The sequence below is a fragment of the Pavona decussata genome, unplaced genomic scaffold (assembly GCF_977016875.1).
Source record: "Pavona decussata unplaced genomic scaffold, jaPavDecu1.1 SCAFFOLD_26, whole genome shotgun sequence".
NCBI lineage: Eukaryota > Metazoa > Cnidaria > Anthozoa > Scleractinia > Agariciidae > Pavona > Pavona decussata.
The window spans coordinates 647,514-660,705 of NW_028145449.1; the positions used below are offsets into that span (position 1 = coordinate 647,514).

Here is a 13,192-nt window from a genome sequence, read left to right on the forward strand (position 1 = left end):
GGGCGCGCGAAACCTAATGGGGTGCGAGAAGGAGCAAATGAGAGGAGCGGGAGTGGATGAAAACGCCAACAGCTATGCGAAACGCCATAAGCTGCGTAGCGGCCCTTTTCTTTTCGGGGGTCTCAATATCTTTTCCGCTCTTTCTCGTGCCCTTCTTGTTCACAGTTGAACTTAAGTATTAGAAAAACATGGTTTAAGTTTGATTTGTAAACTGCTTTATTGATTCATTGTTAGATCGATTAAAACAAAGTTATTATAAGAAAGTTGTTGAGCAATGAGTGGTAATCCCGACTATAACCTGACTGACTTCAAAATTCTTGGTTCAACTTCAAATAGAGCATTTTGTGTCTAACCAGGCGCAACCCCTAGTTTAGAGGTAAAGTGCTGATCAGAACTGATGCTAGGCTAATACAAAGACGATTCACTTTGAAAAAAAACAACAACAAAAGACAGCCAAAAACTTGTCTCAAATCAATAAGCAAATCACCCAAAGTTTGTTTAACTCGCTCGCCGACTCGGTTCCCAACTCGGTTCCTAACTCGGTTCCTAACTCGGTTCCTAACTCGGTTCCTAACTCGGTTCCTAACTCAGTTGTTAGTTTATCTCTACATTTCCTTGTATTTTTTCCCGCGAGCTATTTTTAGAGCAGTTCGCTTTACAGACAAATCAGTATGGAAAATTCAAAACACGACTGGACGCTTTCTGGCACAGCTACATCCCTCTAAATTTTTTTCTTAAAATCTCTTTCCCAGTGCCAAAAGTTTCCAATTCATGAATTTTTCAGAAGTGATGTTTTTATGAAAATTATTTGACATCGGATTTCCACACAAACACTGTTATTTGCCTACTCGTCAAAATGGCGTCGAAAACCGTGATAAGGCCTTTTTGTATACGTGGGCAAAAAATACAGAATTTAATGCAACAATGAAAAAAAAGAAAGATTTTCTTTCTCATATTTTTCTTTTCTCTTATTCTTTTTTTTTTCTTTTAAATCACAGCAGAGAATCTAGTACCCCTAGGCTCACCGTCTACAACTGAAAAATGAGAGGACAAGCCAGGAGCCCATCCTGGACAAGCAGGAGCGTGATCCATGTTTTTCGGGGCGTGTTTCTCAAGGAATTACATCGTTATAGAAGAAAGAGAGAGTGGTTGCAAGTCTTTATAATAGGATAAAAAGAAAAAAAAACAAGGAAGAAAAAGATAAAAGAAAGGGTTAATGTCAGAAGTGGGATTCGAACCCACGCCTCCATTCGGAGACCAGAACGCCCAATCCCACGAATCATGGGAAGGAATCAATCCTTGAGTCTGGCGCCTTAGACCGCTCGGCCATCCTGACAACCCTGAATGTAATGCTGATATCTTAACTATTTATTTATAAGTAATTTAAGCGTCTTCGTAATTTATGAAATATTACTATTTTCCAATGAAATCTAGCTTCATTAATGTCAAATTTTCTCGGATTATCAAGTGCAGTCCGTTTTAGCCCTTAGCATGAAATCACTTTGAACCTCCATGTTCCTGTTGCCTTTCAACTGCGCGCCCGAAAATTCCTGGAAACTAGTTGGAACAGAATTTTTACTGTCATAGAAATCGCAAGGACAAATGCAAAGCAATTGCTTGCTTTACAAGCCGCAAAAAGCCGTAGTTATCACAAAATATCACAATCTTGATATCATCTATGAGCGATTATACACAGAGGCTGTCAAATGTACAGCGATCGCGGAATTATGCGATGGAAATATTTCGCCTTTCGTAGCAGAAGTGTGCTTCAATGTCGACCCCATCTTTGGAAAAATACTTTGGTATCAAATCAATATTTCGGATAACTTTTGCGCTGGTTTGTCTTCATGGCTGTTTCATCATTGGAGAAGAATAGAAAAATGTAGAGGTGAGAGAACTACAATGCAAAATTTAAGCTATGTGCCTTTCAAAATTATAATCTTCAGCACTGTACTAGCTAGTACTGCAAGATTCCTTTTCTCAAAGTTTAGATTTGACTGTAGCTGTCAAATTCTAGCTTTATGGTCAGGTTCTGATATAACTCTGAGGGTCATATGTACCCAAATCTGCTGATATGACGTTGCATAGGACAGTCATAGGTTGGGTACATTACCACCCCTTAACCTCCAAGGAAAACAGCATTGTGAATGTTGAAAGCATTAGGAGAAAAAGAAACAAACTAGATCTAGTCTTATCATGGTAAGAGTGATAAGGTAAGTATTGCATTCAACATAGAAAGAACGAACTCCTAATACAGATTGGAGTCAAGATTGTGTGGAACAGTCGATGGATCAACGAATAGATCTTGGGACACGTATAGATAGATCTGGCATCCCCCGCTGGGGGCAGATTTTGAAGGGGCCAATGACATTGTCACCAACTTGGCAAAGAGCCTGGGATTGAGATCTTCGACATACTTCCTGATGTTAGATTATCACTAGCTAGTACCAATACTGAGTAAAATTCTTGAAAAAGCAGCCCATGTTTAGTTCTGTAGGAATTTAAAAGTGTTGGTTTTTGAGGGGAAGGGAAAACTGGAGTACTTGGAGAAAAACCTCTTGGAGCAAGACCAAGAACCAACAACAAACTCAACCCAAAAAAGATACTGAGTCCGAGAATTGAACCCAGGCCACAGTCGTCAGTGGGTGGGAGGCGAGTTCTCTCACCACTGCGCCATCCTTGCTCCATACACTCTTACACACTGTACATGTATGCAACCCCTCCCCCCATACAATGTCACCTTGCTACCCAGACCATATGCAAAAGATAGGGTAACAGCATTGAACGGGGGAGGAGGAATTCTATGGAAAACGTGACCTTGCATTATCTCTGGGTCCAATATTTATTATACAGGGGTGGGGTTTTGGCGAATAGTCTTTCTTCAATTCTAATAAGTTTCAATATGAATCACTGAAGTCAACTTTTAAAACCTAATCTTCACTTTAATTGCATAAAAAAACTCTCATTCATAAGGTAAAGGTGATTAAAAGACAGTTAAAACTGAAGGGTTTTTCTCATATCTTGTAGTGGCAGAGCGACAGACCGGCAGCTCACAGTGGTTACAGCTTGATCTTGGCAGAGCATTCTCAGTTCACATGAAAGGGAGGGAGAAGAAAAATCCATCTGGATTCTGTAAAATCCATGTTCGCATCAATATTCAGCCACTAACTTGGTTGTGTGTGGAACCAGAGCTTAGCTGGTGAGTTGCAAGTTCAATTCTGTATCAAATGAAATCATTTTTTAGGTCAAATTTACAGACGAACCTTTGATAAGTGGTGTCCAAACATGTCCATTATGTACACTACAAGTTAACTTGACAGTCTCTTTGAAGTCTCAATCCTTGACTCGATCCTTGATGATTAGTTATTTAGTAGAGACTTGTAGACTTGTGAGAATCAAGTACCGAGGATCAAGGCTCAATCATCAAGAATTGAGTCAAGTATTTCGAGCCTTAGTAGTTTTAAAAAAATGACATTGTCGTGTGAATGTTTCTTCAATAGTATCATTGTTTTCTTTAGCATGTTCTCATACAAATTCATTTGAAAATGTATTTTTAAATTTTAATTTAGCTCTTTGTACTGTTTTTTTCTGTCACAGGTCTAAACGACTCCTTGTTGGTCTTGTAGAGTACATGCAGCTTCAGGATGCCATGGCCTGGCTATCAACTTTAGGAGGAGCATACTCAGCTATGGGAGAACATCTTAATAGCTATGTAAGTACACAACAATGAAAGAATAAAATTCCAGAAGTCTGGGTATACCTCGTGAGGTTATCCTAACATTCTAGTTATTCTACATTACAACATTATGGAAAATCAGAACAACCGTAAATTGTGTCCCATTTGATCATTGCCTGTCAAGCCAAGTTTTACTCATGTGATTTGATTGTGTTACTTTGATCTGTACATTGTGTATTTCCAGGAAATATCCATACCCCCCCCCCCCCCCACAAAAGGGATTTTTTTCAAGACCCCCCCCCCCACCCCTCTGGAAATTCCAATTAAGCTTGATACATTTCTTGAAATGTTTTGGTCTTAGAGAACCCCCACCCTCCAGGAAATTCCAATCCGTTATGTGGGGGGAGTATGGATATTTTTTGGAAATGCACATTTGTGAATGTAATAGGTTTCTTTTCAAGCTAAAAAGGCAGTTGTGGTTACCCAGAAAATGCCATTCCATGCAGCAGCACCTAAAAATATTTGAAACTTCAAACTGAAATGCTTGACGAAATGCTGAATGTAAAGTGCCCAGGTTGTGAGAACTTGGCAGCAACTAGTTCAGTAACGATCAGGACAGAAGGCCGGTACTACCCTGATGTAAAATGCTTTTTCATCTTTGATTTATCCTGGTTCTCCTTATGGGAAATTTATGCGAAAACAGATTTACCTTATTTCAATAACTAAAAAAGACATTTTGCCTTTTTTTTGCAGTCTGAGAAAGCTGGTCAGATTTCTCAGCATCAGTTACTGGTTGCCATGCGATTAGGGAATCCAATTCTTGCCGCACAGTGTAAAGTGTTTGCAGCTTTTAGTCTCATACAAAGGGGAAGATTAAAAATGGCTTCTAGAATAATAAGGTTGGTGTACAGCATACACTCTCTGACTAGAATTACATGTACCTTTAAAGTAATGTTTGAAAACATTATTGGTTCCAAGGCCATATATACAAGTGTTTGTATACATGTACAGAATGTATTGGTTCATTTGAGACGAAATATTTTGGCTTTCCTCTGGATTGGAGATTATTAATTGAAGGGGTGACTGTAAAAAAGCCCCAAGTGACTTCTGATAAATAGCTAGATTCTCCTTCCAAATTGCCTTTTATTCGTCCGTGAAACGAAAGGAGAATTTGACCTTACACCAAAAGTCACTTAGCGCCTTATTTCACGCATCCCTTCAATTGTTGGGTTACACCATAAAAAGCTTTGTGAACATGGACAATTTCTACCATCTTTATTTTTCTGTTCTTGTAAAGTTGCTGTTTGTCTATGAACTAATTTCACTATATTTTTGACTTTTGTGTTTCAGGGAGCAGTACCAATTAGCTGCATTGAATGGTTGTGCTAAAGATGAAAAGGTGCATGTAATAAAATAAAAACAATAATAAATTGTTGTTTGCTCTAGTGCTGTGTACTTTTAAGAACACAGTAAGGATAATGTTTCAGACCTCCCAACTCCAATCCACTTACCAGTCCCAGTTTTCAACAAGATCTTGTTGAAAACATTCCATCACATTTATACCATTTGCAGATATGCCACACATTGACATTGCAATCCTAGCAGTGTGCAGGATGTTTGTCCCATGAACCTACTTTAATGGCCTTAGCTCCCATGAGTCTCCTGTACCTCAGTTGTAGAGCATCCAAACTAGTAACCAGAAGGTCTTAGGCTCGAGTCCTGATAGAAGCACTCCAATTTCCTTTTTTTCCGACAATGCCTGTGTCATTCACTGAATCACACATCATTCTCAAGATCTTGTAATGTCTCCCATCAGTCAGGAAATTATCTTGTAAAAAGTGGGCGGGCCTTTCAAGTTTCCTGGGTTAATTGGATGACTACCACAGATCTTCTGGCAACAAATTGATGAGATCCAAATATGACAAGTTGAAATTTTGCTTTCTCATGTTTTTGAAGTGTTGTGTTCTCATCAGTTGAGTTCTCCACATTTCTTTCTGGTATTATTGTTCTTGTGATGTTCACCACATGCACATGTTTAACAATGTTTTGTATAGAAAGAATCCTGGTATCTTATTGATTAGAACTAATAGACCCTTCTCCAGAATGGCAGCTGAAAATTCAAACAAGTTAAAATTAAAAATGTATGCCAGCACTAGAAAGAGCACTTTTACTTTAGTAACCCTGCAAAGTGTCAGCATATCAGGTGTAATATCAGCTGAGAAAATGTAAGTTAAAAAATGAAAACTTTACAGACTGGGGGTGTGACATATACCCCCAGTCATACAAACATCAGTAAATTTGTCAAATTTCATCTTACATTTTCTTAAAGCTGATATAACACCTAATATGCTGAAACTTTGCAAGGTTACTAAAGTAAAGGTGCTCTTTCCAGTGTTGGTATCAGTTTTTCATTCAGTTCAATTTTTCTCATTCAAATCTGTTGCCACCATTTTGGAGAAGGGTTTATTAAAGGGTCTCATAGAGACAGGGCGCAACTAGTGATTTGGCCTCGGATTACTTGAGTCAGAGTACCGAATCAACTGGAGTGATGCCTGAAATGATTTATTTTCTTATCTGTCATAAGGCTAAACAAATGTTCTTATGTGGCAACTAAAGAAGAGCATTTTTGGAGCATGTTTGGAGAATTTGGGGCTCTACAGTAAAGGCCAAATAATCCCTTGCGTGTGCCTTAATGTCCACTGTGTCCTTCCATATTTTAATTGTTGAGTTAAGATAGCTGGGAAAGGCATTACTTATGTTCCAGATTTTACAAACATCATGTTCTTGTGTTGTACAGATACCAGAGCTAGATTCAAGCCCTTTAGAAGCATCTGATAAATTAGCCACTTAGAGTCAAATGTTGAACTAATTATTTATATTTTAATTTTAATTAATAATTTCAGCTGATATCATCATGCCGAGCAGCTTGGTGCAGAATTCAGTACTTAAAGAAACAACACAGGGTAGGATTTGATTATGCGCACTAGGAACACATTTTTTTTTTAACACATGTAATTATTGACAAAGTCCTTTACATCATGTCAATAGACCTCTTTCATTAATGGAGGGCTTAATTGTTATTCTTTTGTATGCATTTTAATTAGCCTTTCTGGCCTTGCTAGCATGTGTAAAAACAAAAGTATTTTCACTCAAAAGCGAGGTCAAGAAGGCTTATTTGCATGCACATAAAAGAATACTAATTATGCCCTCATTTATGAAAGAGGTCTATATCACTACTTGCTAAGTAACTACTTAGCAAGATATCAAAGTAATAACATTCGTAAGTGCTCTGCAATTTATTGACTATTTTATTTTCTTTTTATCATCAGGTGAACAAGCAAGTCCATGAACTGTCAAGCTGAGAGAGTCAAATGATAAAGAATTCAAAAGTTATTTATTTCAAATTTATGTCCAAAAGATCTTCAATCTTGGGTCATGTATGCATACATGTATGATCCCAGGGAAAGGGGCAAGCCTGCATTTATAATACCATTTGTGTACAAATTTTTGTAAATATTAATAATTAATGGTTTTCCTTTTAGAGCCAATTTTTGTGGTTCATCTTTGTCTCTAGAGCTCAGTTGACCTTTTTGCATTTCTGTTAACTGTATTTAGGGTAAGAATCAGGCCAAATAATAATTATTATGGTTAAAAGATCTTTATAGTTATGAAGTACCCTCAACATGACTTATCTTTTATTTTATATAACTACATGTAGTAATAATCAAAGATTGTGGAGTGCCTTCAATTACCTTGACTCCAGGCTCTCTCTCCTTTGCCAAGTTGTTAATGATGTCATCTGCCCCTGCAAAATCTGCAGGGGAAGCCAGATACACATCCTAAGATCCATTCATTCATCGTCCTATACAATCTTGACCCCAGTCTCTATTAAGAGTGCGTTATTTCTACGTTGAATAAGTACAGATTTAATGTAATGTAAATCGGGGGGGGGGGGGGGGGGAGGGGGGACTCAGGAGTGAAATTTGAAAAAATATTTCCCTCCAGGTCCCCATATTGTAAGATGTTTTGAATCTGCAATGCCAAGTCTTGTTATGGGTGTGCATGTGGCATGAATACAATGTTGCTCTTTCTGAAAATAAACTGTTTTTATTAACATGTTTGCCTTTTTCTTCAAAATGTACAGTAATATATATCTGACTGTTCCATAAATACTTCAACCTACACTCCAATAGAATAAACTATGTTGATAACAGTTTACTTCAATCAATACTTGTGTACCAAGTTTCTTTGTGGTGTTAAGGCTGTATCGGAAGTGGCAAATCACACTTCATAACGTCAAATGATCCATTTTGGTTTCTCTGTTTTTCATTTGAAAATGAAACAATATGAATACCTGTTTTTGCCTTTGTAATTGTGCAGTTCCAGAAAACATCCATACTCCCCCCCCCCTCCCCCCAGGAAATTTCAGTTACGCTGTATACTTTGCTTCAAAAATTTTGGATTTTAAGACCCCCCTCTCCCCCTCCCTAGGAATTTCTGATGACCTTCCATCGGGTGGGTATGGATTTTTCTGGAACTGTAGATTCCTTGAAGACTGTGCCCTATGTCACACCAGAAGATATTACAAAAAGTACATGTTGTGGTTCAATTTTTCTTCCTTTGGTTTGAAAATTTTCAAACCAGTTATTTTTTTTCCTTTGTCTCTGTCTCGTTACCATAATCTGATACAAAGGAAAAGAAAAATCAAACTGGTTTGACAATTTTTCAAACCAAGAAAAAATTGAACCACAACATGTACTTTCCAAAAGGTATGGTTTAGGCATTTAGGTCTGTAGTAGGGTACACAGATTTGCGTCATTGTAAGCTGAAATTGTCCTTGGCCGCAAGTTGGAAATCGGGTATCAATTTTTGTTACTTTGGCTTGTGTTGGAGTAAGTTCTGAAACTGGGTAGGGAGATGTATGCTTTCATGTTTTTGGTGCCCTCCTCAACCAACACCCCGCGGCCAGGAGCCATATTTTGGTGTCGGTCACCCCAGGTAATATCTTAAGCCACACCACCTGGCGGTCCTTTTGAAAACGCTCACTCCGGTTGTCGCCGATTAGCCGTTAAAAGAGAGCTAAAATATTGTTCAATAGGTAGCCACTCAAAAAAAAAAAAAAAAAGCTCAAAATGAGAAGAAATAATGAATTAATTAGTTCGCGAACACATTACTCTAAACAATGATTAACGTTACGTCACTAAGCGTAATTCACTTTGTAATTTGCTCAGATATCAGTCAGCCTGTGCGATGGTGACAAGTGAAATATAACTCGTCAGACTGTGACCTGTTACACGTTGGCATTGTTGGCATTATGACTTCAAAACAATTTTCAAGTAGCCATGTGATATAATTAACTTTGGATTGTGGCGGGAACGCAACGCTAAAATAAGACGAAGATCTTCGGCCTGTGGCATTCGGCATGTGGTCCGTGGTAACGAAGAATACTCAAAACTAGAGAACGTAAGTATGACAAAAAAAGTGGTGTCCAAAACAGCTAACCCAACCGTAAGGACCCCCATGTTGTAAGTGGAGATAAGTCACTCGGACATGCATAGAAATCCTTAGAGATGCCGGAATAAGCTTGCGTGTTTTAATGCGATTATGACCTGTTGCGCTTCCTTCGAGAATATAGCTGTGGTCACACTACGCACTTTTGCCCGAGGGAAAAGGGATTTACCTAGGGAAAATTAACCTGAGTTCACCCGAGATAAATTTATCTTGGGTTTCATTTTCCCCAGGTGAAAAGGTCACACTGAAGAAAACACATCCAGGTATTTACGAGGGATTGACAGGATTAAATTTCATGCCGCGTAAACATATTTTTGGCGCGCAAATCGAAAACAACATGTTAGAAAATCACGCAGATCAAAGAGAAATAGTTCTCCTCTTTCCATTACTTTTTTTTACGTTGTTGCAACGAGCAAGACGATCGCGAGTGGTTTTTCTTCAACTTACACTTTGAAAACAGCAACAGCAGAGAAAAAGTGGGTTCAAAAACACGCGCCGTTTTTCTTTTTTTAATGGTGAAAATTGAACTCGTGGCTGCAGCTTTGCATAGCGTTTAAAGCCATTTGTTCGTGTAGACCTAAGGGTTTGCAAACTCGCGCAGTGACGGCAAAAGGAAAACAAAACAACTTTGTCCTTTTAAATAAAGTTTGAGAAGAGTACTAGAGTCAGTGAATGTCCCTAAAAGAGATACATGTAATTATCTCGACCACTCTGTAGTTCTCATTATCATCAGTTGCGTAATTAAATTGTTCTTAATTACGAGGACCATACGCCGTAGAGGGAAAGTTACTCGCTAGTTTGCTCGAAGCAGAAACTCGCAGGAAAAAGAATTAGTAAAAGTATAAAGAGGAGATATTTAAGAAAAACAGCAACAGAAACAAGATGCCATGAAGGGAAAATTCAAGTAAGCGAACATTACTTTTTTAACGTGACGCAAAGTCAAGGAAAGTTTTTTTTTTCGAAACTTTTTTCGGTCAAAACTTGCGCTAAAAGAAGACAAGAAATGTCGACAAATCGACGAAAAAAAAAAACGGAAAAATGAGGAAACGTTTAGAAGAACAATCTCAAATCTGATCTTGATTACACCGAGCATAGCAAGAAAACTCTTTTTGTTTATTCATAAAGTAAAAATTCGGGGACAAGCGACAACAAAGAAATTGTTTTATGGCCCTGAGACGAACTCCAAGCCATGGCAACGTGAGATAACACTCTATAGCAACACTTATACGTCACATTTTTTTTTTTTGCGTCACAATTAGAACAGATATAGCTTGCAGTTTCCTCAGATGTTCTTAAAACTAAACTCCAGACGCATCCGGCATTTGCAACGCGACCAATTTTGATTTTCTTTTTTCACAGAACATGCTTTCTCACGCGTAAACTTAGCTACACTTGAATAGACGTTTAACACTTCTATGGCATCGTTAGTGCTTGAAACGAATATGGAAGCACTTCTCTTCCACGCGCACGTGACAATTATAATTATATTCAGTTCTTTTTCAAACCGCCATGTAACTTTTTATTATTATTTGTTTGTTTTGTTTTGTATATACACTCCTAACAGAGATGCTATGATATGAGGAAAGCTCTTGTTATCCGCAGGATATATTTTTCTCAGTATGGCCTGAAATACCATTTTTCTTTACACGAACGAGATTTGTCTGAAAACAGAAAACTTAAGATAAAAAGCCAAGCAGTCTCTTGAAAATGGGGAAATTAGCACTTACAACACCCACGGCATTTGCTCGAGTGATTTTGTTTCAGGGAAAGCCTTTTGTTCGTCTAGATCCAAAGGTTTGAGTGATTGTCACGGACGTGCATGTGAACCCTAAATGGCAATCTATCACGTGCGCGCCTTATCGTGTGTTCATTTTCGCGTGTACATAAAATTATTTTGGAAGACAAATCTTCAGTTTACAAGTCGTTTGTAAAGTTTCCTTTGGAGAAAAATTAGCCAAAGGAGTTCAGGAGGAGAGAATTTATAACGCAAGTTCTGATTACACCATTATTTTACATCATCATCATCCGTTTGTATTTCGTTTTCTGGTTAGTTTTTTACTTACAAGTTTGTTTTGGTCGGCGGTGCTGTCGTACTTTGGCTCTTTTCAGTACTTTTTGGTCAGGAAAAAAGTTTACTTGTAATTATTAGGTTTTCCGTTTTCCTTGATAGAAATATCTTTTCTCCTTTTCTCATGCATTGCTTCAGTTCATTTTTTTTTACACCGGAGCGAGGCTGTGTTTCAAACAGGTCATGAAAAATTATAACGTTAGAAAAAGAACTACGAACAAAGGCACGCACAAATGCGGACTCGTACACTTCTTTTTGGCGGCCAAAGGAGAACAATTGGCTACCACAAAGCTTTACAAAGCTACCATAAATCGTTGATGGAATTTTTTAAGCCAAAAATTGTAAGGAGGGAATGTGCTTTTTTTCGAGCAAGCATAATTACGGTTCTCCTCTTTTTCAAGTTTTTGGAACGAAGATTACCCTGGTAAAAAGATAATTTAGAGATCTTCTATGAATACTGCGACTAAACGTTTGTAAAGGCAAAATTAATCACAGTGGATGAAATATCGTCTCCGCGCTGCGCTGTAACTCACTTGCTCGTGTTTAGTCTAGTGCGCGCGACAAATTGATCAAAGTTACGTTGTATGACGTCATAAAGGTAGGGTTATCCGACAGTTTGCTCGATAAAGATTGCAACAGTTGAAATTTGTGAAAGTGAAATTGGAGATATTTTCTTGTAAATGCAGAAAAAAGATGGCTTCAGGGCGTAATCCAAGTAAGTTGGCGTTATTTCCTGACACAACGCAAAAACAAGTGATTTGTTTTTCAAATTTTTAACGATAAATTTACGTTGTGAGAATTTGCGACAAGATGAGCCTCGTGCAGATGAGAATTCCTCATTCCTCTTACCGGGGAAAATGAAAAAGAGTTAGAAGTGTATAAGTTTAATCTGTTTTTGACTACACTGAACATAGAAAAACCACCTTGTCTCTGAATGTATATTTTTAAAAAAGCAAAAATGCAGAGGAAAAACAACAACAAACAAATTGTTTGGCCTGAGCACGAGAGCAAAACCTTGGCAACGAGAGGTGACACACGCAGTGTGTGGCAACACTGAAATTCCAAGTCATTAAATACAACTGTTAACCAATTATTTTCTTGAAATTAAAAAAGAGATTTATTGTAATATAACTTACTTTGATTTCCTTTATAAGAAACGCACGTTCTCGCGCCAAAAATACGGTCGAAATTCCGGTGACTTTTTTTGTGTTTCAGCAACGTTTGGAAAAAAAAGTTTGGAATGTCTCTGGAATGTACGGATAAAACGGAAACCGTTATCGTTTACCGAAACAAACGGACGAGCTTCGGAAATACTCTACTTGTCCGTTCCAACCGGACGTAATGCAAATAGCCTTTGCATTCGCGCAAAATTTCCATAAATCCATTTTGTTGACTTTTTGAGTCACAACGTACGTTTTTGATCCACCAATGAGATTGCAAATTCGAAGCTGAAAACAAGGTTTTTCGCCAGGATCGAAAAAAGCCTTCGAAAAACCTTTATGATAAGTGAAGTTTTCGGAATTTCCTACATAGAACGTTGGTAAAATGGAAAGCGCTTTATGTCTTTTCTGATTTATAAAAATAATTTTTAATACGTTTATGAATTGATCAGCCAATTTCTCCAATATAGACTGTCACAGTTGCAGGAAATAAATATAATATGTTTGACAATGTACACTTGATGGCAGAAGGATTACTCAACATGTATTTTTTTCCTTTAGAAAAAGGAATGACCCGGAGGCATGCCCTTCTGATACAAATAAATGAGGCCGAACAGGAAAACAAGGCAAGGTTTATAGCTACAAAATAATCCTACAACATCTCTAGTATTATGCATTTTGTTAAGTTTGTTGCATTTATGACAAACCGGCAACTCTTCTCCCATCCGTGTTACTCGAATTTTGCTTGATAACGATGTGACCAGGGACGAGTTGCAT

At 37.8% G+C, this 13,192-nt stretch overlaps 1 protein-coding gene and 1 non-coding gene across 2 annotated transcripts; one reads left to right on the forward strand and one right to left on the reverse strand.

Moving 5' to 3' along the window:
- Positions 1-1,217: 1,217 nt before the first annotated feature.
- On the reverse strand, positions 1,218-1,336 carry Trnal-caa (transfer RNA leucine (anticodon CAA)). Its single transcript has 2 exons — positions 1,299-1,336; positions 1,218-1,263 (listed from the first exon to the last, which is right to left on the reverse strand). It is a non-coding gene; the product is annotated as a tRNA-Leu (tRNA).
- A 199-nt stretch (positions 1,337-1,535) lies between these two features.
- Positions 1,536-7,904, forward strand: LOC146485377 (uncharacterized). The gene is made up of 7 exons (XM_085103330.1): positions 1,536-1,888; positions 3,028-3,199; positions 3,598-3,712; positions 4,430-4,575; positions 5,027-5,075; positions 6,580-6,639; positions 7,006-7,904. Exons 1-7 carry the CDS (start codon positions 1,603-1,605, stop codon positions 7,036-7,038), a joined length of 861 nt encoding a protein of 286 aa, XP_084959456.1. The 5' UTR covers positions 1,536-1,602; the 3' UTR covers positions 7,039-7,904.
- The last annotated feature ends 5,288 nt before the right edge of the window (positions 7,905-13,192 follow it).